The following is a 25831-nucleotide window of genomic DNA, read 5'->3' on the forward strand; positions in this document are numbered from 1 at the left end:
ACACCGACTGTAGCTTTTTATCCCAAAAGAGCAAACCAATCCTGGTATGACACTATCTTGGTAGTTAAATACTTGCATCCTGCACCATCCCCTCAGACGAGACTTGACCTACTTTGTCTTTTAGCATGAACTGATGAAGTCTTTTGAGACAAGCTGAACAAACCAATTATTATATCATATTACCACAAGGGGGGGGGAAAGCAACTTCCAATGTTATGTATTACAAATTAATTTCCTATGAATGCTGTCAACGTGCTAAAACAATGTAGCTCCTACAAGTAACTGCAGGATACAAACTGCACCGATTAAAACTTGAATCGACACAAATGCTTTGTGCAAGTTTACATGGCAACTTTGCGGAACTCGCGCTCATATTTTCAGCTTGACGGAGGACTGATGGGAGTCTTTGGTGCTGTTTTATCGAATGGACCGGGCCCATAGTCAGATCTTTTTACTGCTTCTAACCAGTGTGGTGGTCCAAATACAAAGGATACATAACATGTAAGTACAGAAAACGTTTGTGAGCACTAAAGCTGTTCACTTAGCAGGTCTCTTGTTTATAGTTAAAGACCCGACTTGCACAAATAACTTGGCATCCTAATCATTGCCATTTTTTTAATTATTGACAAATCAGGATGAGGCTTTAGTTTCATAATTTTAGGGAAGTTATGTGACTCTTAAGGACTTGTCGTGACAACGGAAACACAATGTTCATCCCCAGAAATGTTTGACCCGGGCCCGAACAATGATCTGATCCCAAGCAGATTTTCAGAATCATGATGTGTTGTTGCATGAAAAAGAAGGTTCCGCCTGTTACTTTTCCGGTGCAAGCCTTGTGGTAGAGCAACATGGACGAGGTAACACAGAAAGTCTACTAAAGCACAGATAATACACTTCATTGATTTCATAGAATTTCAAGACAAAGCACTTGGTGATTTAAGCAATCTTGGCTTGTGCATGTTTATTTTTTATTTTTTTTGCAATCTTCTTTTCTTGGATTTGTTGCACTATTAAAAATGGATATACGGGCTAGTGTCCCCATTGAAAATAATGAGGAATAGCCTCTCAAAATAGAATCGATTTACATCAAATGTATTATTCACCAACAATAATAATCATTTACAATAGCAAAATAACAACAGAGGCAGAGGACTCCGTTATCAAGAAGAATAAAAACGAAGTCTGTTGGGGCTGAATAAACGATATTTCCCAGTTTGAAACATCACTTGTGATGGAGATGTAAACTACTGACCTGTTAGAGCACTACGTCTTGGATCAGAGCCCTACCAGGGATTAGCCCTTTCATAGGAGGCGTCTTGTCCGTGTGAGAAGGGCCATCTTTGCAGTCAGTTGCCCGAGTTGGAGTCTCTGTCGCCAATGAAGAAGTGCATATGAAAGCAGAGGGCCAGGAAGCCCGTTCCCAGCAGGTCACCAAGTGCGGTCAGGTAGGGAATGGAGAAGTTGTCGGGGTCCATCCCTCGGCCCCACATCCAGTGGACCATCCAGTCCGCTAGGTAGAGGAGGATGATCACCTGGGGGGACGACAGACAATATTGGCAAACTCAGCTCCAACAGCAACTAGAGATGTCCGATAATGGCTTTTTTGCCAATATCCGATATTGTCCAACTCTTAATTACCGATACCGATATATACAGTCGTGGAATTAACTCATTAGTATGCCTAATTTTGTTGTGACGCCCCGCTGGATGCATTAAACAATGTAACAAGGTTTTCCAAAATAAATCAACTCAAGTTATGGGAAAAAAATGCCAACATGGCACTGCCATATTTAGGGCCCGCATGTCCCATTGCATAAGGACTCCCACAGGGAGTCCTTATGCAATGGGACATAAGGACCTATTGAATTTGTAAGGTTTTATTATTATTATTATTATTATACCGGCCGCCTCTTTGAGCTGCAATTTGACCCACTTAACATGCTTCAAAACTCACCATATTTGACGCACACGTCAGGACCTGCAAAAATTGCCTTTTGATAAAAAAACCAAACCCCAAAAATAAAAATTGCGCTCTAGCGCCCCCTAGGAAAAAAAAAAAACTAGACTGCCTGTAACTCCCACTAGGAAGGTCGGAGAGACATGAAACAAAAACCTCTATGTAGGTCTGACTTAGACCTAGTTTTCATAATTGTATATCTTCGGGCAAAAATCAACAGGAAGTTGGCAATTCCCCCTTCAAGACAAAAATGTACTAAAAACAGTCACTTTTGCTTCTTTGAGCTGTAATTTGACCGCCTTAACATGCTTCAAAACTCACCGACCTGAACACACACATCAGGACTGGCAAAAATTGCGATCTAATAAAAAAAAACTTAACCCCAAATCTCAAAATTGCGCTCTCGCAATTTTGGAATAAAACGCAGAAAAAAACTGCTCCTCGGAAGAAAAGAATGACAAAACTGCCGGTAACTCCCACTGGGAAGGTCGGAGAGACATGAAACAAAAACCTCTATGTAGGTCTCACTTAGACCTACATTTCATAGATTGACATCCTTCAGCAAAAATCTACAGGAAGTTTGCAATTCCCCCTTCAAAACAAAATTTTTGTAAAAACCGGTCACCTGTCTTCAAACATTATCTCCTCTGAGTACGTTTGTTGTTTCGGCTTCAAAGGACTACCAGTGGACAAAAGTATTGGGACGCTTACACTGGACAAAAGTATTGGGACACTTAGGACTACAACTGGACAAAAGTATTGGGACACTTAGGACTAAAACTGGACAAAAGTTTTGGGACACTTAGGACTAAAACTGGACAAAAGTATTGGGACACTTAGGATTAAAACTTGACGAAAGTATTGGGACACTGAGGACTAAAACTTGACATAAGTATTGGGAAACTTCGGACTACCACGGGACAAAAGTATTGGGACACTCAGGACTAAAACTGGAAAAAAGTATTGGGACACTTGGGACGTGAACTGGACAAAAGTATTGGGACACTTGGGACTAACACTTGACAAAAGTATTGGGACACTTAGGACGAAAACTGGAGAAAAGTATTGGGACACTTAGGACTAAAACTGGACAAAAGTAATGGGACACTTAGGACTACCACTGAACAAAAGTATTGGGACACCTACGCTGCACCAAAGTATTGGGACACTTAGGACTAAAACTGGACAAAAGTATTGGGACACTTAGGACTAGCAGCTGCCAAATAGGCGGGCCCGACCAACGCTGCTTGCAGCTTTAATTATTATTGAAGTCACAAAGTGCATTCTTTTTTTTAACATGCCTCAAAACAGCAGCTTGGTTGAGGGGGCGGGGGGGGGGGTGTATATTGTAGCGTCCCGGAAGAGTTAGTGCTACAAGGGGTTCTGGGTATTTGTTCTGTTGTGTTTATGTTGTGTTACGGTGCGGAAGTGTTTCTCATTCTTGTTTGGTGTGGGTTCACAGTGTGGCGCATATTTGTAACAGTGTTAAAGTTGTTTATGCGGCCACCCTCAGTGTGACCTGTATGGCTGTTGACCAAGTATGCATTGCATTCACTTGTGTGTGTGTGTGTGAAAAGCCGTAGATATTATGTGATTGGGCCGGCACGCAAAGGCAGTGCCTTTAAGGTTTATTGGCGCTCTGTACGTCTCCCTACGGCGTTTTAAAAAGTTATACATTTTACTTTTTGAAACAGACACTGATAATTTCCCATATCACATTTTAAAGCATTTATCGGCCGATAATACCGGACTGCCGATATTATCGGACATCTCTAGTTTATTATTATTCTCCCACGTCCATCGCAGTTTTGAGGGCCTCAACATGGACGAAAACGAAAAGCAATATTTGCAAGCATTTCCAGTCCGGCAAAAAAAATCTGATATTTTCGGGGTCCAGAACCCAATTGTCTCTCTAGCGGCAACCTTTAAAACGTGACAATTTTTGATTCAAGTATGTGGTCCTCTGTTGTCCTCCGTGTTTTTAAAATGTTGATTTCTATTTACTGTTTTAATTGGTTTTACCCTTTAAAATAGTTTTTAATCATATTTATTGCTTTTATATGTATTTATTTTTTGTTTTTATTCAGTCATTGGTGGAGCTAAGGATAATGTTTTAATATTGTTTTTAATATTGTTGTGCAGCACTTTGGAAACATTTTGTTGTTTAAATGTGCTATATAAATAAAGTGGATTGGATTGGATTGGATGTCAAATATGCGGGCCGGAATGTGTACAATTGGATCTGTTGTCTAAGTCGAAGTCTAAGTTATACAAGTATAACCCATTTTACCTTTTTTTTTTTTCATAAAATGTGTGAAATGTCCTCCACAATTGACATTTATTTTGGTCTGTTTTTTGTCAGAGTTACAAATGTATGCAACAATTGCCCTGTCATGCAAAGCAAAAATGTACACTGGAGTTGACATTTGTTTTTGGTCTTTTTTTTTTTGTCAGAGTTAAAGATTTCCTAAAAATTCCTGTTGTGCAACAGGGCACAATTCTTATATTTAATTTATTATTATTTATTTTTTTGCTAGTTACAAAATTCAGAAAAAAATACCCTGTTATGCAAAATATAATGTCCACTGCAGTTGACATTTGTTGTTGGCCTGTTTCTTTTGTCAAAGTTAAGGATTTCTCAGAAATTGTGTGAAATGTCCTCCACAATTGACATTAATTTTGGTCTTTTTTTTTGTCAGTTACAAATGTATGCCACAATTGCCCTGTTATTTAAAGCACAAATGTCCACTGGAGTTGACATTTGTTTTTGGTAATTTTTTTTTGTCAGAGTTAAAGACTTCCCAAAAAATGTGCCCTTTGATGCAAACACATGTTTTGGGATCTGTTTCATTTGTTAAAGTTAAATATTTACCTAAAATTGTCCACTTTTATGCACAATTTTGTTATATTTGGTCTGTTTCTTTTGCCAGAGTTACAAATTTCCCCCCAAAATTTGCCCTTTGACGCAAACACAAATGTCCACCGCAGTTGACATTTGTTGCTAGTCTGTTTCTTTTGTCAAAGTTTAGGAATTTCCCATCAATTGTGTCCTGTAAACAAATGTCCTCCACAATTGACATTTTAATTTTGGTCTGCTTTTGGACAAATATAAAAAAAAAAATGTCCTGTTAGGCAAAACACAAATGTCCACCGTACATTTTAGGATAAAAAACCCCCACTTCTATCTAAAACACAAATGTCCCCTACAATGGACACTGGTTCTAAGGAGGATGTGTTTTAATGAAACTCAGAATAGAGCAGAACCCGTTTAAGTCGACTAACGTCGACATAAGCGGTTGTTGACTGAAACTTGCTATTTACTTATGACTTTGGACAACGACACAAGAAGAGTGAGCGCTAATGATACACTAAAGCAGTGTTTTTCAACCACTGTGCCGCGGCACACTAGTGTGCCGTGAGATACAGTTTGGTGTGCCGTGGGAGATTATCTAATTTCACCTATTTGGGTTAAAAATATTTTTTGCAAAGCAATAATTATAGTCTGAAAATGGTGTGTTGTTGTTGAGTGTCGGTGCTGTCTAGAGATCGTCAGAGTAACCGTGTAATACTTGTAATACCATGAATTGATTAACGTGGACCCTGGCTTAAACAAGTTGAAAAACGTATTGGGGTGTTACCATTTAGTGGTCAATTGTACGGAATATGTACTGTACTGTGCAATCTACTAATAAAAGTTTCAATCAATCAAAACTCTTCCATATCAGCAGGTGGCAGCCGGTAGCTAATTGCTTTGTAGATGTCGGAAACAGCGGGAGGCAGGGTGCAGGTAAAAAGGTGTCTAATGCTTAAACCAAAAATAAACAAAAGGTGAGTGCCCCTAAGAAAAGGCATTGAAGCTTAGGGAAGGCTATGCAGAACCAAACTAAAACTGAACTGGCTACAAAGTAAACAAAAACAGAATGCTGGACGACAGCAAAGACTTACTGTGGAGCAAAGACAGCGTCCACAATGTACATCCGAACATGACATGACTATCAACAATGTCCCCGCAAAGAAGGATAAAAACAACTGAAATATTCTTCATCGCTAAAACAAAGTAGATGCGGGAAATATCGCTCAAAGGAAGACGTGAAACTGCTACAGGAAAACACCAAAAAAGGCGAAAAATCCATCAAAATAGGAGCGCAAGACAAGAACTAAAAGACTACACACAGGAAAACAGCAAAAACCTCCAAATAAGTCAGGGCGTGATGTCACAGGTGGTGACAGTACACCTACTTTGAGACAAGAGCTATATTGGTGCATGCTTAGTTATGCTTTAAAGTCATATCCAACAATTGCGACAACGACTTTTTACTGTCAACTGAGTTTCGTTTTTAAATTTCTGCTGGTGGTGTGCCTCTGCATTTTTTCAACGCAAAAAATGTGCCTCGGCTCCAAAAAGGTTGAAAAACACTGCCCTAAACTATGGCAGTTTAGTGTTAATCTCCATTTGTGCATATTTTTTCAAATTAAGTTTTCACTCTTATCGAACACAACGACCGCAGGTTGTTTCCTTGCATGTTAAAAAGTTAAAGTTAAAGTACCCATGATTATCACACACACACTAGGTGTGGCGAAATTGTTCTCTGCATTTGACTCATCACCCTTGATCACCCCCTGGGAGGTGAGAGGAGCAGTGAGCGGCAGCGGTGGCCGCGCCCGGGAATAATCTTTCGTGATTTAACCCCCAAATCCAACCCTTGATGCTGAGTGCCAAGCAGGGAGGTAATGGCTCCCATTTTTATAGTCTTTGGTATGACTCGGCTGGGGTTTGAACTCACAACCTACCGATCTCAGGGCGGACACTCTAACCACTAGGCCCTAAATAAAATGACAATAAAGCTAATACCAGAGGTGGGACCAAGTCATTGTTTTGCAAGTCACAAGTAAGTCTCAAGTCTTTGCCCTCAAGTCCGAGTCAAGTCCCGAGTCAAGACAGGCAAGCCCCGAGTCAAGTCCAAAGTCAAGACTGGAAAGTCTCAAGTCAAGTCCTAAGTCCTGCATTTTGAGTTTCGAGTCCTTTCAAGTCCTTTTAACCACAGACTAATATATTAACACAGATTGTGTATGCTTTTCAAACGCTGTATTTATTTATTAAAACAAGTGCATTTTAAATTGCAGGAAAGAAAATTGTGCTGACATTGCACTTTATAATAGCACTATTAACCAGTCATTTTAAACATTAACTCATTCCTTTACAGAACAAACACATTGAAAAATAAAGTGCAAATGTACTTATTTGTACAAAAGTGTTAACATTGAAAAAACATGACATATACGTGAACATAACAAAAAAGTTGTACTTTTTATATCTCAGGGCCCTATGCTGCATTGCATTTGCAAAAGACCAAATTAGCCAAGAGTTTGTCAGTCATTTGTGCACGATGGGGGCGTAGTATGATGCCACCATGGCTGAAAACTCGCTCCACTGGAGCACTGGAGGCAGGCACTGCCAAGACTCTCATGGCCACTCGGAACAGTGAAGGAAGAGTCTTCATGTTCAATGCCCAGAACAAAAGGGGGGAGAGAGTTGTTTTGGGTTGGTGCACTACTTGTAAGTGTATCTTGTGTTTTTTATGTTGATTTAATAAAAAAAAAAAAAAATAAAAAAAAAATTATTTCTTGTGCAGCCCGATACCAATCGATCCACGGACCAGTACCGGGCTGCGGCCCGGTGGTTGGGGACCACTGAGGTAAACAACCAACAGTATGTCAGAAAGCTAGCTAAAACGGTACACATATTCATAATATAGTATACATTTTAACTAAAACGGTACACATATTCATAATATAGTATACATTTTAACTGACCTTTATTTGACTATTTTTGTCTTTTTTTAGGTGGCTAAAATACGCGGTGCTGCTGACCGCCGTCTAACGTTACGTGTGATATATTGACTAACGTAACCCTGCTTAAAAAAAATCACTGAACAAAAAGTATGAATAAGGTAGTGAACTGCAACAGATTCCCGTGTTTGCAATAACGTTATAACGTTAGCAGTGAGTTTACAGCCTCACTGATTTAACTACACAGCAAATAAAAGTCACGTTACTTAGCCAATAAACGTTATCTTACATTCAAAACTTACCGTTCTTTGTGCAACTTCAAATGCCGGACGAAGTTGGAAGTTGTTGCCTCTCCATCAGTAATTTTCGAACCGCATGTGTTGCATACTGCAAACCGTTTTGTGTTGACCACCTCGTAATTTTTATACCCAAACAAAATTATTTTAGGTATCATTTTTTGTTCACTGGCGTGTGGTTTGGACATGTCTTCTTCGTTGGTTGTCCTGCAATTTGATTGGATGAATGCTGTGTGATGAAAACAAAGTAGATCTAATTTGATTGGCTGTTGTACTGAGACCACACCAGCTGACACACGCAACGCTGATAGACAAGTACACAATGAAAAATACGGAGCGCTCCCGAATAACTTTTTCATCTTTGGGTTTTGGGGAAAGTAGCAAGTCATGTCAAGTCATGTCAATTCAAAAGGCTCAAGTCCAAGTGAAGTCACAAGTCATTGATGTTAAAGTCTAAGTCGAGTTGCAAGTCTTTTTACATTTTGTCAAGTCGAGTCTAAAGTCATCAAATTCATGACTCGAGTCTGACTCGAGTCCAAGTCATGTGACTCGAGTCCACACCTCTGGCTAATACCATTAAGGAAGTCACAATGTGCATGTTTTATCGCGGTGTAAAAATAGAAATGAGGTTGCTTTTTCAGGCTATTTTTCGATAATGACGAAATTGCCAAAAGTAGACGTTATATTATCATATTCATACAATAGCATAAATGTGTATGAACATGCAGGAGCTGCAAACATAAAGAGGAATTAATTGTTACACAATATTTACACCCTACTGACATATTCACAATATGCCTCATTAGATATTTGACACATTTTACCTGCAGCATTGCAGCAGCCAGGTAGAAGGAGATGAAGATGGGCGTGAGCGTGGTATGTCCCCCCTTTAGTGAGTTGATGGTGTAGAGGAAGACGAGGTGACCCGGGGCGACCAGGAGGAACAGCACACGCGCTGAACGGGAGTTCACAGCTGGAGAGCAAAGAGAGAGGAGGAAGGGAAGGAGTTGTCCAAATATACATATAAATACTGTACATAACACATTTGGATTATTACTGTATATCAGGACTGCAAAACTTGTTGTGGTGGTCTTGGGTCTACACAATGTCATCATCTCATTTACAATGTAATTATAACGGATGATGAGTCAAATAAATGTGGGAGAGACAAAAAGTGAGTAAAAAACATGAAAAGCGAAACAAATATGTTTGGAAATACAAATGAATGCTTCTCTTGCTTCCTTTTGCCTTTTTTTTTAAAGGGGAACATTATCACCAGACTAGAGATGCGCGGATAGGCAATTATTTCATCCGCAACCGCATCAGAAAGTCGTCAACCATCCGCCATCCACCCGATGTAACATTTGATCAGAACCGCACCCGCCCGCACCTGCCCTTTGTTATATATCTAATATAGACGATGCAAGGCATTAGTGAGGTTATAAAGCTTTTGCCTGTTAAAGAAAGGAGACTGATCCAATGCAGCACAGACATTCGCGTGCCACGCTGTCACGGCCCAGACGCACACCAGTGCGCAATCATATGGGAGCCGCGCTGAGCGCACCTCCAAGCGCGTCTCGCTGCCGGCGACGGCCGGGTATGGGCCCGACGCTCCAGCGCCATCCATTTTCAGGGCTAGTTGATTCGGCAGGTGGGTTGTTACACACTCCTTAGCGGGTTCCGACTTCCATGGCCAGCGTCCTGCTGTCTATATCAACCAGGGTGAGCCCCACCCCTTTCGTGAGCGCACTGCACTGTTACGCGCCCCCGGCAACAGGGGTGGCGGGCAGGTAAGCTGCGCGGGCGGAGCGCGCGGAGTGACCCCTGTTCCGAGCCCCCGGCCACGGGGGTGGCGGGCAGGTAAGCTGCTTACCTGCTGCGCGTGACGCCGGCCGCGGCGAAGGCGGACGAGGCGGGGTGTCGGTGCGGTGGGCGCGGTGGTGACCCTGGACGTGCGTCGGGCCCTTCTCGCGGATCGCCTCAGCTACGGCTCCCGGTGGGGCCCTCTCGGGGGAAGGGGCCTCGGTCCCGGACCCCGGCGAGGCGTCCCTTCTCCGCTCCGTAAAAGTGTCCATCTCTTCTTTTTTTTTTCTTCTGTTGTGGCATATGCAGCAGGTGCCTGCTCGTTTTTCGTATGTGGGTAACAACATTTAACTATGTATATATATTTCCGAATTGGTTTAACTGCCACCCGCCTGAATCTATTTAAAATCTAATTTTTTTTTATTTCAACCGCCCGACCCGACCCGCGGATAAAATCTAATTTTTTTTAATTTCATCCGCCCGATCCGCGGATAATCCGCGGACTCCGCGGTTGTGCCCGCAAACCGCGCATCTCTACACCAGACCTATGTAAGCGTCAATATATACCTTGATGTTGCAGAAAAAAGACCTTATATTTTGTTAACCGATTTCCGAACTCTAAATGGGTGAATTTTGGCGAATTAAACGCCTTTCTATTATTCGCTCTCGGAGCGTTGTGACGTCACATTGGGAAGCGATCCGCCATTTTCTCACTTTCGTCGGTGTGTTGTCGGAGGGTGTAACAACACCAACAGGGACGGATTCAAGTTGCACCAGTGGCCCAAAGATGCGAAAGTGGCAAGAAATTGGACGAAATTTGTTCAAAATACGAGGCTGTGGGGAAAGCCGACGAAATGGTCAGTCGTTTTCTAAAAATCCCTTTTTTGTATTAGCCTTACACAATATTCTAATTTTGTGACACACGGAATTTTGGATTTTCATTTGTTGCCACTTCAAATCATCAAAATTAAATGAAATAAACATTTGAATGCATCAGTCTGTGTGCAATGAATAAATATAATGTACAAGTTACACCTTTTGAATGCAATTACTGAAATAAATCAAGTTTTTCAAAATATTCTAATTTACTGGCTTTTACCTGTATATATACATATATATATATATATGGATCATCATTAGTGCTGCCAAAAAATTACTATTTAAAAAAAAAAATCAGATTAATTACACTTTGATGAATCGCCATTAAGCTCAGTCCCAAAACGTTGCCACGAATACAGTTTTATTGACAGAGTGTCATAAGTGATTACTTATAAAATGTTTTTACGTCATTTTATACTCAAAAGTTGGTAACATTTTTTATCTAAAGTCTATTTTGAAGCGAAAATTGCCGCCGAGCACAACAGTCAGAGTCTCCTCACTCTTCTTTGCACTGATTGCTGACGACCATTTGCATTTAAAGTAAAGGAACATGTACGGCCGAATTGATTAATCTGCACTTATAAATAATTAATGCAGTCATTTTTTGTGATTAATTTCCTGCGTTTTTTTTGATTGATTGAGACTTTTATTAGTAGATTGCACAGTACAGTACATATTCCGTACAATTGACCACTAAATGGTAACACCCCAATAAGTTTTTTAAATTGTTTAATTCGGGGTCCACGGTTGACAGCCCTAATCTTAATAGATCTGTAAGAATAGCTCTTGGGTAAATAAAGGATAAAAAAGTATAGTGATTGCGTAAAAAAACAACTAACTGGTGTATCACTTTATTAATAAAAAAACCCACCATCTATAAACCAACCAAATATGTGTTTAATATATAAGAGATGCCCGGGAACTTACTTGAGGTGAAGAAGGTGGTGCAAGGTGTTGGGCACTTGTTCCTGGGCATAGGGTTTGGATCCCCCATACCTATACCATTCATGTGCAGGTAGGTGGAAATTCGACTGGCCTGAACTGCGACCAGGTTGCCTCCCACACCTGACACACACACACACAGAAATCACATTTTGAGCCAGGTCATATTAGTGCATGTTATTAGATAAAAGTATATGGCAGTTTGATGGTTTGGTTCTTTGCTGACAATGATCAGGAAGTGTCTCTCAATTGATTGATTGATTGAGACTTTTATTAGTAGATTGCACAGTACAGTACATATTCCGTACAATTGACCACTAAATGGTAACACCCGAATAAGTTTTTCAACTTGTTTAGGTCCACGTTAATCAATTCATGGTAATATGTTCAAACGAACATATTCTGTACTGTGCATCCGAAAAGTATTCACAGCGCTTCACTTTTTCCCACATTTTGTGATGTTACAGCCTTATTCCAAAATGGACTAATTTAATTTTTGTCATCAAAATTCTACAGACAATAAATACCCCATAATGACAATGTGAAAATGTATTAAAACTAAAAAAACTTAAAAGTCTCAAGTCTTTTTGAATACGATGCCACAAGCTTGGCACACCTATCTTTGGGCAGTTTCGCCCATTCCTCTTTACAGCACCTCTCAAGCTCCATCAGGTTGGATGAGGAGCGTTGGTTTTCATCCAGGAAGTCTCTGTACATTGTTGCATTCATCTTAGTCTCGTCAGGGAGGTGACCAAGAACCCGATGGTCACTCTGTCAGAGCTACAGAATTCCTCTGCGGAGAGAGGAGAACCTTCCAGAAGGACAACTATCTCTGCAGGAATCCACCAATCAGGCCGGTATGGTATAGTGGCCAGACGGAAGCCATTTCTTAGCAAAAAGTTTGCCAAAATGTACCTGAAAGACTCTCAGATCGTGAGAAACAACATTTTCAGGTCTGATGAGACAAAGTTTGAACTCTTCGGCGTGAATGCCAGGCATCATGTTTGAAGGAAACCAGGCACAGCTCATCACCAGGCCAATACTAACCCTTCAGTGAAGCATGATGGTGGCAGCATCATGCTGTGGGGTTCTTTTTCAGCAGATAGAGGGAAAGATGAATGTAGCAATTGTGGAGGATGCATATATGTTTATAAGAGTTCTTTCTTTTTACATAGCCATGTTTAGAGTAGATAGTACTTTTCCTTTGTATATTCTACTAGTTTCTCTTGTGTTTAGAGGTCTGTTTTGTGTCTTAATCTTGGAATGTGAATACCTCCCCCACTGGTTCCTTATCAGTGTTACAAGGGGGATATGGGGGTTTTCTTTGTGTGCAAAGGAGTTGGCTTTTTCGTTGGAATGCCAGATCAACTAGAGTAGCCAATATGAATGTATTGGTTAAACTGATCTCCTAAAGCTTTAGTAAAACTTGAAAATATTCCAATTCTGTCTTGATGGTCCTTCTTACTCAGCATATATGTCATCGAAAGAACTTGGGATTGACCAGTAACTTAGATTCCCTGGGAAGAAGAACTGGTCGACGCAACACAATGTACAGAGACATCCTGGATGAAACCCAACGCTAAGAAGTGGGCCTCGTATTCAAAAAGACTTGAGGCTGTAATTGCTTCCAAAGATGCATCAACAAAGTATTGAGCCAAGGCTGTGAATACTTATGTACATGTGATTTTTTTCTATTTCTATATATTTGCAAATAAAAAAAAATCTAAAATAAATTTCACATCGTCATTATTGTGTATAAGCTTTTGAGGACAAAAAATATATTATTCCATTTTGAAATAAGGCTGTAACATAACAAAATGTGGAAAAAAATGAAGCACTGTGATACCTGCCATACCATGTCAACCTAACCTGTTGTATACTAATTTATGTTGAAAATTTCCATTTGTTGTATTGTCGATTGGATACCAGTGTGAAAGAGGTTACCAAGTACGATTCCTCACCGTTGATGACTGGAGAGAATACCGCCATACCAGCGAAGTTGGGATCGGTGACGGTCTTGTCAAGAATCAGACCACCGACACTGAAACACGGACATGCATAAAACTAAGCGACTGTACACAATCACCATCGACACCACCCTCTTAGAGTAAGTGACACACCTGCTGATGGCCATGGCGATGATGACCGGCTCCCATCCAGAGTAGAGCACTTCTCTGGTGGAGGGGATCTTTCTGGCAATCAGCACCCAGAGTGGACACAATGCCACAAAGACCGCGCACACCAGTGGATTGGCATAGTCGTTGTAATCTGCAAGAGAAGAGTCACCTGACTAAAATATTCATATCACACATCGTCCTTGTGAGTGTATAATGTTTGGTGATAAACATGTTCACAAAAAGCGATACAAAAGACAACATGAATGCAACACTGGAAGAAAAAAAATAAATCATGACTTTGACACAATTGTGTCTCATAATTAAAACCGATGACAGCCAAATGGACTTTGCTGTTTTATTTTCAATGAAACAATAGAAAATATGTACTCATATAGTAGTACAGTAGGCACAGTAAAGTAAACTGACAGTTAATATTTAAACATTTAACATGTGACATTTCTAACAATTTTGAACAGAAATAGTTAATGCACATTCAGATAAATTCTTAAAAAATCCAATTAAAAATGTTTTGGCTGGGGGCCGGGCTGTATATATGCGCACTAATTGACTGAAAGAGCACGCACTTGGCGCGAAGATGTCATGTTATCCATGGAAAAATGCATTTTTAGACAATATGATTTGCCTGAGCGGCTAGGAGACCCCGAGAGTAACAAGCGGTTGCCTTGTTGCCTTTCCATTAAGAATAATAAACTAGTTTTTAGTGTAAGTTTGCTGGTTTCAAGAAATGTAATGCCGAGTGCATATCATTATGTCAAGATACTAGCATTTACTTAATTTAAGAATATTTTTCAACATATTGAGCACAAAGGTCTCATATTTGCTTTTTCTATCAAGAAAAGTGCACTTGTTATTAGTGAGAATGTACTTATTTTAAGGTATTTTTGGGTTCATTGAAGTTAGCTAATTTGACTTGTTTTGGAAAGTCTTGACAAGCCAAATTTTCTTGTTCTATTGGCAGATAATTTTGCTTAGTTCAAATAAAATACGCCTAATTTTTGTATATATTTTTTCTTGTTTTTGAACACTGACTTTTTGCAGTGTACCCATCCTTAAGGATACGTCAACACCTTGGGAAAGAGAATACACTTCCAGCTTGACGCTATGGAGAACAAGAAAACTTCTGGATCAATTATCACCGTTTTAGTGAATTAATTCACATTTGACTGGTAATACGAATCACAGTTACCTTATTTTTACACTTGTCACTGTTAGAATAATTGTTTCTAAATTATTACAAAAACTTTGTATTAGTTTGTACATTGAGTTCCTGACAAGAAGACAAAAGGCTGTCTTTGAAACCTACCAAGAGTAAGGCTTGTAAAACTCTACTGTGTAGGGGGGGGGGGGGGGGGGGGGGGAAGCAAGATGAAGGTGTTCCTGTGTTCTTTCATGTATGGTGATCAACAGAAGGATGTTGTTCTGGCCCAAGGACTTCAGAGCGGAGAGATGACAGGATCTGCCCAATTTCCAGACGAACTCTTTTTGAACTATTTAACGAACTCTTTTTGAACTATTTTACGAACTCTTTCTGAACTGACCTTTCCTGTGAATTCTTTACGACCTTTTCTGTGAACTTTTTGCGACCTTTGTCCTTTGGAAACAAAGGTGGCCACGTGGTCCGGGAGGGTCCAAAATAAAAGAAGGAGGCATGCAATCTTTTGGCAGAGCGTGCTGAGATACTGTACAAGAGTACAGTGTGTCCAGGCGTGTCTTCTCAATTGAGTCCAAATTGAATTCTGTCTCTGTTTATTTCTTTGCATCTTGTCTTGTTTAATAGATGTCATCAGTGTTTGAACCTGACAGTCACAGTGAAAATCTTACTTTTCAAAATGGCCTCGTTTAACTACAGTATCTCCAATGGGTTTTTAAAATCTGGACAAAAGTGAAGGTAGACCTGGAAAGGGTTGTGTTCAACATCGTCATCGTCACCAGGAGGCACACCCTGAGACGGGCAATTGTTCAAACTCAAGACACGCATGGCAATATTTTTCCCCGTGACATTTTATGGAGGGAAATCTATAAAAAGTTACGAGGTTACACCCCACTTTTGTTGCAATAGTGGCGATTGTTCGAAGGCGTGTCATGTTTGTCCACCGGTGAGTCAGCTTAGATGAAGACACGGCGAAGGTACAAACAATGAAGTCAAATAACTGTGAAATGTTTCGCCCTCAAATACAACCGGCTTAGTTCCCGCATCATTTCATATCTTAGACATACATTCACTTAGCGGGAGTCTTGGTTTTTGTTGGAAAGGTAAACCTTGATCCGGTATATATTCCTATTGTGACATCACACCAGCATGCACACGGCAGCGTCACACCAATGAATTCAACAAAAGAGAAAAGTGACTTAACAAAGATCTGACTTAAATGGACACACCTATAAAGAGCATTCTCAAATACCATTTGTCAGTGTAGGTAATCGTTTAGAATGTTATCATATGTGGGCCAGTCCATCAAATCAGTGTCCAAAATGGAGATGAAATGTATAAATACACCAAAAAAATGAACTGAAAAATTATTTTTGCACATTGATCTGATTACATATGCAAAGATATCTCTATTTTTAAAGTTAGAAATACAATCATTTGTCAACTTTTTTTTTATTTTAGGGCTGTCAAATATAAAGAGTTACCTTGTGATTAATCACAAAAATGACCACATTGCTGTATTTTTCGGACTATAAGTCGCAGTTTTTTTCATAGTTTGGCCGGGCTCCAGTGCGACTTATATATGTTTTTTTCTTTTTTTTATGCATTTTCGGCAGGTGCGACTTATACTCCGAAAAATACGGTAATCAAGTACCGTATTTTTCGGAATATAAGTCGCTCCGGAGTATAAGTCGCACCGGGCAAAAATACATAATAAAGAAGGAAAAAAACATATATAAGTCGCGCTGGAGTATAAGTCGCATTTTTTTGGGAAAATTTATTTGATAAAAGCCAACACCAAGAATAGACATTTGAAAGGCAATTTAAAATAAATAAAGAATAGTGAACAACAGGCTGAATAAGTGCATTTTTGCATGCATTAACTTGCACTAAAACTTTATGAGTGCATCAGGCCTGGTAAAAAATAGTAAACCGTATTTTCCGGACCATAGGGCGCACCGGATTATAAGGCGCAATAAAGGGGTCATATTATTATTATTTTTTAAATGTAAAAGACTTCTTTGTGGTCTACATAACATGTAATGGTGGTTCTTCGGTCAAAATGTTGCATAGATTATGTTTTACAGATCATCTTCAAGCCGCTTTCTGACAGTCGCTTCAGGATGCGCCGTTTTGTGGGCGGTCTTATTTACGTCGACGGCGTCTTCTCCCCGTCATCTTTGTTGTAGCGGTGTAGCGTGCAAGGACGGGGGTGGAAGAAGTGTCAAAAGATGGCGCTAAGTGTTTTAATGACATTCAGACTTTACTTAAATCAATAACGGAGCAGCATCTCCTAATCCGAAAACAACAACAACGCCGGAAATGTGTACGTGAAAAATCATCCGACCGGAACTCTCTAATACGGCATTTTTCGGACTATAAGTCGCTCCGGAGTATAAGGCGCACCGGCCGAAAATGCATAATAAAGAAGGAAAAAAACATATATAAGTCGCATTTTTTGGGGAAATTTATTTGATAAAACCCAACACCAAGAATAGACATTTGAAAGGCAATTTAAAATAAATAAAGGCTGAATAAGTGTACGTTATATGAGGCATAAATAACCAACTGAGAACGTGCCTGGTATGTTAACGTAACATATTATGGTAAGAGTCATTCAAATAACTATAACATATAGAACATGCTATACGTTTACCAAACAATCTGTCACTCCTAATCGCTAAATCCCATGAAATCTTATACGTCTAGTCTCTTACGTGAATGAGATCAATAATATTATTTGATATTTTACGGTAATGTGTTAATAATTTCACACATAAGTCGCTCCTGAGTATAAGTCGCACCCCCGGCAAAACTATGAAAAAAAACTGTGACTTATAGTCCGAAAAATACGGTATATAGGCAGATCAATCACACAATGTATTTTGACGGTTTGGACCTTAACCGCAAATGGTAAATGGTAAACGGGTTATACTTGTATAGCGCTTTTCTACCTTCAAGGTACTCAAAGTGCTTTGACACTATTTCCACATTCACCCATTCACACACTGATGGCTGGACCTGCCATGTAAGGCCCTAACCACGACCCATCAGGAGCAAGGGTGAAGTGTCTTGCTCAAGGACACAACGGACGTGACGAGGTTGGTAGAAGGTGGGGATCAAACCAGGAACCCTCAGGTTGCTGGCCCGGCCACTCTCCCAACTGCGCCACGCCGTCCTCATGGTTACCTGATGGTTACCTGAAAGGTAGCTTGGGTTGTTATAAGGTCCATGATTAGATGTCATCATTTTAAAGATGAGTGAGGAGACTCCGACTGGTGTGCTTGCTGGCAAATTTCACTCCAAAATACACCCTGACTGGACTTTTGATAAAACAGTTACCAGGTTTTAAGCAAAAAAATGACGAGAATTCAAGTTAAACACCCGACGGGGGAAACTAATTTCGGCCGCTTGTACCCGTCATCTTGTCCTTTCGGTCATAACCCAAAACTCATGACCGTAAATGAAGATGGGAACGTAGATCGAGCGGTAAATTGAGAGTTTTGCCTTTCGGCTGGGCTCCTTCTTTACCACAACGGATTGATACAGGGTCCGCATTACTGCAGACGTCGCACCGATCCGCCAGTTGATCTCACGATCCACTCTTTCCTTACTCATGAACAAGACTTTGAGGTACTTGAACTCCTCTACTTGGGGCAATATCTCCTCCTCAATCCGCAGATGGCACTTCACCCTTTTCCGAACGAGAACTATGGACTCAGACTTGGAAGTGCTGGTTATCATCCCAGTCGCTTCACACTCGGCTGAAAACCAATCCAGTGAGAGCTGAAGATCCTGGCCAGATGAAGCCATCAGGATCACATCATCTGGGAAAAGCATAGACCTAATCCTGCATCCACCAAACCGGATCCCCTCATCGCCCTGACTGTGCCTAAAAATGTTGTCCATTAAAGTTGTAAATAGAATTGGTGACAAAGGGTAACCCTGGCAAAGTCCAACCCTCACTGAAAACAGGTCCGACCTACTGCCGGCAATGTGGACCAAGCTCTGACACCGATCATACAGGGAGCGGACTGCCACAATCAGTAAGTCCGATACCCCATACTCTCTGAGCCCTCCCCGCAGGACTTCCCGAGGGACACGATCGAATGTTTTCTGCAAGTCCACAACACATGTAGACTGGATGGGCAAACCTTCATGCACCCTCAAGGACCCTGCCGAGATTATAGAGCTGGTCCATAGTTCCACGACCAGGACAAAAACAACACTACTCCTCCTGAATCCGAGGTTGAACTATCCAGCGTAGCCTCCTCTCTACTACACCTGAACAGACATTACCGGGAAGGCCGAGGAGTGTGATCCAACGATAGTTGGAAGACACCACTTCTTAAAGAGATGAACCACCACCCCGGTCTGCCAATCCAGAGGTACTGCCCCCGATGTCCACGCAATGTTGCAAAGTTCTGTCAAACAAGACAGCACCACAGCATCCAGAGCCTTAGGGAACTCCGGGCGGGTCGCATCTACACCCTGAGGCCTTGCAATCAAGGAGCTTTTTAACTACCTCGGCAAACAGAGCCCCAGAAATAAGAGAGCCCACCACAGATTCCCCAGGCATTGCTTTCTCATAGGAAGACATGTAGGTGAGATTGAAGAGGTTTTTGAAGTATTCCCTCCACCGATCTACAACATCCTGAATCGAGGTCAGCAGCACACCATCCCCACCATACACGGTGTTGACAGTGCAGTCCTTCTCCCTCCTGAGGCGGCGGATGGTGGTCCGGAATCGCTGTGAAACCCTCCAAAAGTCGTTTTCCATGGCCTGTTTTTGCATTGCAACCGTCGAAGCCGCACACTGCTTGGCCTGATGCTACCTGTCTGCTGCCTCTGGAGTCACATCCCTCACCGCTGGTAGAAAGCTCCGCCCCTCTCTTCACCCGAGTGTCCAAAACATGAGACCGCAAATCCGAAGACAACCATAAATACGATCATCGAACTAGGGTGTACATATGGACACCCTATGTTTACATTGTGTTTGCTATGGACAATCTGTGACAAGCACAAAAGTCCAATAACAAAACACTACTTGGGTTCAGATCAGGCCGGCCGTACCTCCCAATCACGCCTCTCCAGATTTCACCGTCGTTGCCAATGCGAGCGTTGAAGTCCCCCAGCAGAACAAGGGAATCAATCACCTGAGGTAGAACTTCCTAGTACTACCCTCAAGGGAATCCAAAAAGGGCAGGTACTCCGAGTAGCTGTTTGGTGCATGAGCACAAACAACAGTCAGGACCCGTTCCCCCCCACCCACGAAGACGGAGGAAAGCTACCCCTCTCGTCAACTTGGTTAAACTCCAACCTACGGGCCTTTAGTCGGGGGGCAACAAGAATTGGGAGAGTCCAGCCCCTTGTTTGCAAATTCAATGCTAACAATTCACTATTGTTACTTTCAGTCCTGTAACTCAAATGAGTCATCTCTAGCTTAGTAACATACTTGCCAACCCTCCCGAATTTTCCGGGAGACTCCCGAATTTCAGTGCCTCTCCCGAAAATCTCCCGGGACAACCATTCTCCCGAATTTCTCCCGATTTCCAGCCGGACTTAAGGCACGCCCCCTCCAGGTCCGTGCGCACCTGAGTGAGGACAGCCTGTCGTCACGTCCGCTTTTCCTTCATATAAACAGCGTGCCGGCCCGGTCACGTAATAACATCTACGGCTTTTGGAGAGTGCACAACTGCACACACAACAACAAGGAGACGAAGCAGAAGAACGAAGAAGAGGCAGTCATGGCGACGACGAGTGACAGAGAATAGAACGAGGATGGACAATTCAACCCTAAACTCACTCCTTTCCTGCAAATTAAATTTCACAGATGCTGCCCATACCTATGCTCCCTCAAAGGCTGTGCTACTGGCTACAAAGCATTGCACTTTCAAATACAACAATGAGTAGAGGAGTGTTGTGTCTGTATATGTGTAAATAAATGAACACTGAAATTCAAGTATTTCTTTTATTTATTTATATATATATATATATATATATATATATATATATATATATATATATATATATATATATATATATATATATATATATATATATATATATATATGTATATATATATATATATATATATATATATATATATATATATATAGCTAGAATTCACTGAAAGTCAAGTATGTATTTTATTTATATATACTGTATATATATAAGAAATACTTGAATTTCAGTGAATTCTAGCTATAATTATACTCCTACCACCTTAACCCCGCCCCCAAATCTCCCGAATTCGGAGGTCTCAAGGATGGCAAGTATGCTTAGTAACCCTGTACAAAAATGGAGTAATGTAGCTACAGATAACATTTTAATTTAATTTAATTTATTAAGTGTGTGATCAGATTTAGAGTAAAAAAAAAAAGAGATTTACGTTTATTTTGAGAGTTACAACAAGCAAATGGCATCGATTTGGTGGAATGGCCTTTGTACGTAATGTGACAAGAGCATTGCTTAGCCATCTTGCCATGTCAATTGTAATTATTATTTAACAACAGACTGTATAAATGTATTTTGACAACTGTTACCTAGTTCCCTGTACAGTCCTGTAGAGATGCCAGCCAGCAGGGACAGGGTGATCAGGTCTCCCAGGCTCGCAGCAATAGGTGTGGCCACGTTGTCTGGGTTGATGCCAACTTTCCTGGACGCGATGATCACACCAATCATGATGAGACCTGTGGGTCAGGGGTGTCAAGCATGGGGGAATCTGAGATTATGTTTAAAAGTGGACCAAATCTGATTTTCGGATTATAATTCAAATGTGATCTTTATCAGACTTCAGTGTAAACGCACACAGGACCCAATGTGGCCCCAAATGTGGTCTCTACATCACTTGCATGCGCATTTTGGTAAAGTGAAAACAAAAAGGAAGAGCGACGTACACAGACCAGTTTGCCTGCTCGATAGAAAACCAATGGAATGTGTCACTTTCCATGTCTCTGGACATTAAAAAAAAATAGAAAGGGAACCATTGACCGCGACAAACTTGTTTTGGCGACACCGTTCTTTCTCATCTTCTTCTTCTGTCTCTCACAGTCGAGGATAGAGAAAATAACACTGTGTATGGGCACTCTACCATATATCCAAACGTGTAACGGGCAAAAAAAGTCAGATTTGGTGTCCAGTGTAAACAGGGCCTGAGATTTATTCCGCAGTTTAACTTGCTACTTTGTTGCTAATCCAGTGCTTTCTTTGAGGATACAGCTTTGTGGGTATCAGAGGGCAAAAATACACGCACAATATTTGATATAATTACTGCTCTCAGGTTACATTAGGGTTGATGACTTATAGACTGAACTCTTTGTAGGCCACAACAAAAGACAACACTGGCACATTCAATTTAATGCCATTAAAATACAAACCCCGTTTCCATATGAGTTGGGAAATTGTGTTGGATGTAAATATAAACGGAATACAATGATTTGCAAATAATTTTCAACCCATATTTATTTGAATGCACTACAAAGACAAGATATTTGATGTTCAAACTCATAAACTTGATTTTTTTTTTGCAAATAATAATTAACTTAGAATTTCATGGCTGCAACACGTGCCAAAGTAGTTGGGAAAGGGCATGTTCACCACTGTGTTACATCACCTTTTCTTTTAACAACACTCAATAAACGATTGGGAACTGAGGAAACTAATTGTTGAAGCTTTGAAAGTGGAATTCTTTCCCATTCTTGTTTTATGTAGAGCTTCAATCGTTCAACAGTCCGGGGTCTCCGCTGTCGTATTTTACATATTATATATATATATATATATATATATATATATATATATATATATATATAATATATATATATATATATATATATATATTTTATATATTTTACATACATAATGCGCCACACATTTTCGATGGGAGACAGGTCTGGACTGCAGGCGGACCAAAAAAATAAATAAATAAAAGGAAAGTACCCGCACTCTTTTTTTTAACGACGCCACGCTGTTGTAACACGTGCTGAATGTAGCTTGGCATTGTCTTGCTGAAATAAGCAGGGGCGTCCATGAAAAAGACGGCGATTAGATGGCAGCATATGTTGTTCCAAAACCTGTATGTACCTTTCAGCATTAATGGTGCCTTCACAGATGTGTAAGTTATGCATGCCTTGGGCACTAATGCACCCCCATACCATCACAGATGCTGGCTTTTGAACTTTGCGTCGATAACAGTCTGGATGGTTCGCTTCCCCTTTGGTCCGGATGACACGATGTCGAATATTTCCAAAAACAATTTGAAATGTGGACTCGTCAGACCACAGAACACTTTTCCACTTTGCATCAGTCCATCTTAGATGATCTCGGGCCCAGAGAAGCCGGCGGCGTTTCTGGATGTTGTTGATAAATGGCTTTCGCTTTGCATAGTAGAGCTTTAACTTGCACTTACAGATGTAGCGACAAACTGTATTTAGTGACAGTGGTTTTCTGAAGTGTTCCTGAGCCCATGTGGTGATATCCTTTAGAGATTGATGTCGGTTTTTGATACAGTGCCGTCTGAGGGATCGAAGGTCACGGTCATTCAATGTTGGTTTCCGGCCATGCCGCTTACGTGGAGTGATTTCTCTAGATTCTCTGAACCTTTTGATGATATTATGGACCGTAGATGTTGAAATCCCTAAATTTCTTGCAATTGCACTTTGAGAAAGGTTGTTCTTAAACTGTTTGACTATTTGCTCACGCAGTTGTGGACAAAGGGGTGTACCTCGCCCCATCCTTTCTTGTGAAAGACTGAGTCATTTTTTTGGAAGCTGTTTTTATACCCAATCATGGCACCCACCTGTTCCCAATTAGCCTGCACACCTGTGGGATGTTCCAAATAAGTGTTTGATGAGCATTCCTCAACTTTATCAGTATTTATTGCCACCTTTCCCAACTTCTTTGTCATGTGTTGCTGGCATCAAATTCTAAAGTTAATGATTATTTGCAAAAAAAAAAAAATGTTTATCAGTTTGAACATCAAATATGTTGTCTTTGTAGCATATTCAACTGAATATGGGTTGAAAGGGATTTGCAAATCATTGTATTCCGTTTATATTTACATCTAACACAATTTCCCAGCTCATATGGAAACGGGGTTTGTACTTCCTGACCATGGCAACACACCAAGGACGACCTGAAATTAAGGCATTATTGCTAAAAAGACTACAAAGTGTAAGAAATCCAAATGTACCAACCGGACAGCAAAGTTATCATTATCAGTTCGTTGTTAAATTGATTAATTTTTTTACCACATGAACACACATGCATAAGTAACGATACCCACTCCCAGGAACTGGGAATTTGTACTGTATCGGTGAACGGTATCCCTATTTTTAAGAGATCATTACTCCAAATGTTATGTGATGTTGAGAGTTCAGCTCAACTTGGAACTGCTGAGTCAATGGAAACGCGGAATATCTCGAGCATTCTGTGCGGGGTGGTAGTACTCTACCTAGTAGCAGAGAAGCAATGAAGGCAGTGGCTACGCTGGAGGCACAAAGCAGCACGGCGTGGCTCAGCCGGAATTGACCCTCTGGAATCCAACCGAAGATCACTGCGGCGATGGAGGCCAAAAACCCGACAACGGTAGCCTGGACCTGAAGACATGCATTTAAAAAAAACTTTAAACATGTTCAATAGAGTAGCTGTAGAGCAGGGATATTCAACCAAATTGTTCTGAGGACCACATTTCCAGAAAGCCACGGACCGGCGGGCCAGACTTTCAATTCCTATTTTGTATATTCCGGAAAATCAGCGTCCTCTCTAGTGGACAATTTATTTTGATCTATTTATTTTGTCGGAATCACAGGAGCCCTCTGCTGTTCTCAGGGACCTTCTGCAAAACAGCTAGTCAAAGATCATCTCTATGACAGCACTCTGGTGTTTTTTTAAGAATCTGCTGCAAAAATGTGAGTCTCTGACACGTTTTTTTTATACTGAACTTGCGGGCGATCAGTTGAATAGTGCAAATGATGAAAAAGAGAGAACCTATAAAAACTAGACCCTACTAGACTGACTATTATTTGTGATAAGTGATAATTTGTGATTATTTGTGATAGGTACATTTTCAGAATGTGCTTGTTCTATTTTTAGGCCAAGTAAAACAAAGAAAACAATCTGAAGTATTTCTTTTTAAGATATAATGCAATGATTTTACCAGTGTCGCCCCCTTCGGAATATAATTTCCTGAATGTGGCCACTGAGCAACGTTCACTTTAATCTCCTTCTTCACCACAACGGATCGATACAGCGTCCGCATTACTGAAGACGCCACACCAATCCGCCTGTCGATCTCACGATCCACTCTTCCCTCACTCGTGAACAAGACTCCGAGGTACTTGACTCCTCTACTTGGGGTAAGATCTCCTCCCCAACCCAGAGATGGCACTCCACCCTTTTCCGGGCGAGAACCATGGACTCGGACTTTGCGGTGCTGATTCTCATCCCAGTCGCTTCACACTCGGCTGCGAACCAATCCAGTGAGAGCTGAAGATCCTGGTTAGATGAAGCCATCAGGACCACATCATCTGCAAAAAGCAGAGACCTAATCCTGCAGCCACCAAACCAGATCCCCTCAACGCCTTGACTGCGCCTAGAAATTCTGTCCATAAAAGTTATGAACAGAATCGGTGACAAAGGGCAGCCTTGGCGGAGTCCAACCCTCACTGGAAACGTGTCCGACTTACTACCGGCAATGCGGACCAAGCTCTGACACTGATCATACAGGGAGCAGACTGCCACAATCAGACAGTCCGATACCCCATACTCTCTGAGCACTCTCCACAGGACTTCCCGAGGGACACGGTCGAATGCCTTCTCCAAGTTCACAAAACACATTTAGACTGGTTGGGCAAACTCCCATGCACCCTCAAGGACC

At 41.0% G+C, this 25831-nt stretch overlaps 1 protein-coding gene across 2 annotated transcripts in view; it reads right to left on the reverse strand.

Moving 5' to 3' along the window:
• Positions 1-928: 928 nt before the first annotated feature.
• slc41a1 (solute carrier family 41 member 1) overlaps positions 929-25831 on the reverse strand; it is a 121017-nt gene continuing 96114 nt past the window's right edge. For both annotated transcript variants that reach the window (XM_061924020.1, XM_061924019.1), the window contains 7 exons: positions 24407-24551; positions 21501-21647; positions 13788-13935; positions 13629-13708; positions 11653-11790; positions 8868-9016; positions 929-1532 (listed from right to left, as the gene is read on the reverse strand). In XM_061924020.1, the coding sequence (XP_061780004.1) occupies positions 1347-1532; positions 8868-9016; positions 11653-11790; positions 13629-13708; positions 13788-13935; positions 21501-21647; positions 24407-24551 (993 nt within the window). In that variant the 3' untranslated portion in view covers positions 929-1346. The remainder of the gene's footprint in view (positions 1533-8867; positions 9017-11652; positions 11791-13628; positions 13709-13787; positions 13936-21500; positions 21648-24406; positions 24552-25831) is intronic.

This window comes from Nerophis lumbriciformis, linkage group LG28, assembly GCF_033978685.3.
Source record: "Nerophis lumbriciformis linkage group LG28, RoL_Nlum_v2.1, whole genome shotgun sequence".
Classification (NCBI taxonomy): domain Eukaryota; kingdom Metazoa; phylum Chordata; class Actinopteri; order Syngnathiformes; family Syngnathidae; genus Nerophis; species Nerophis lumbriciformis.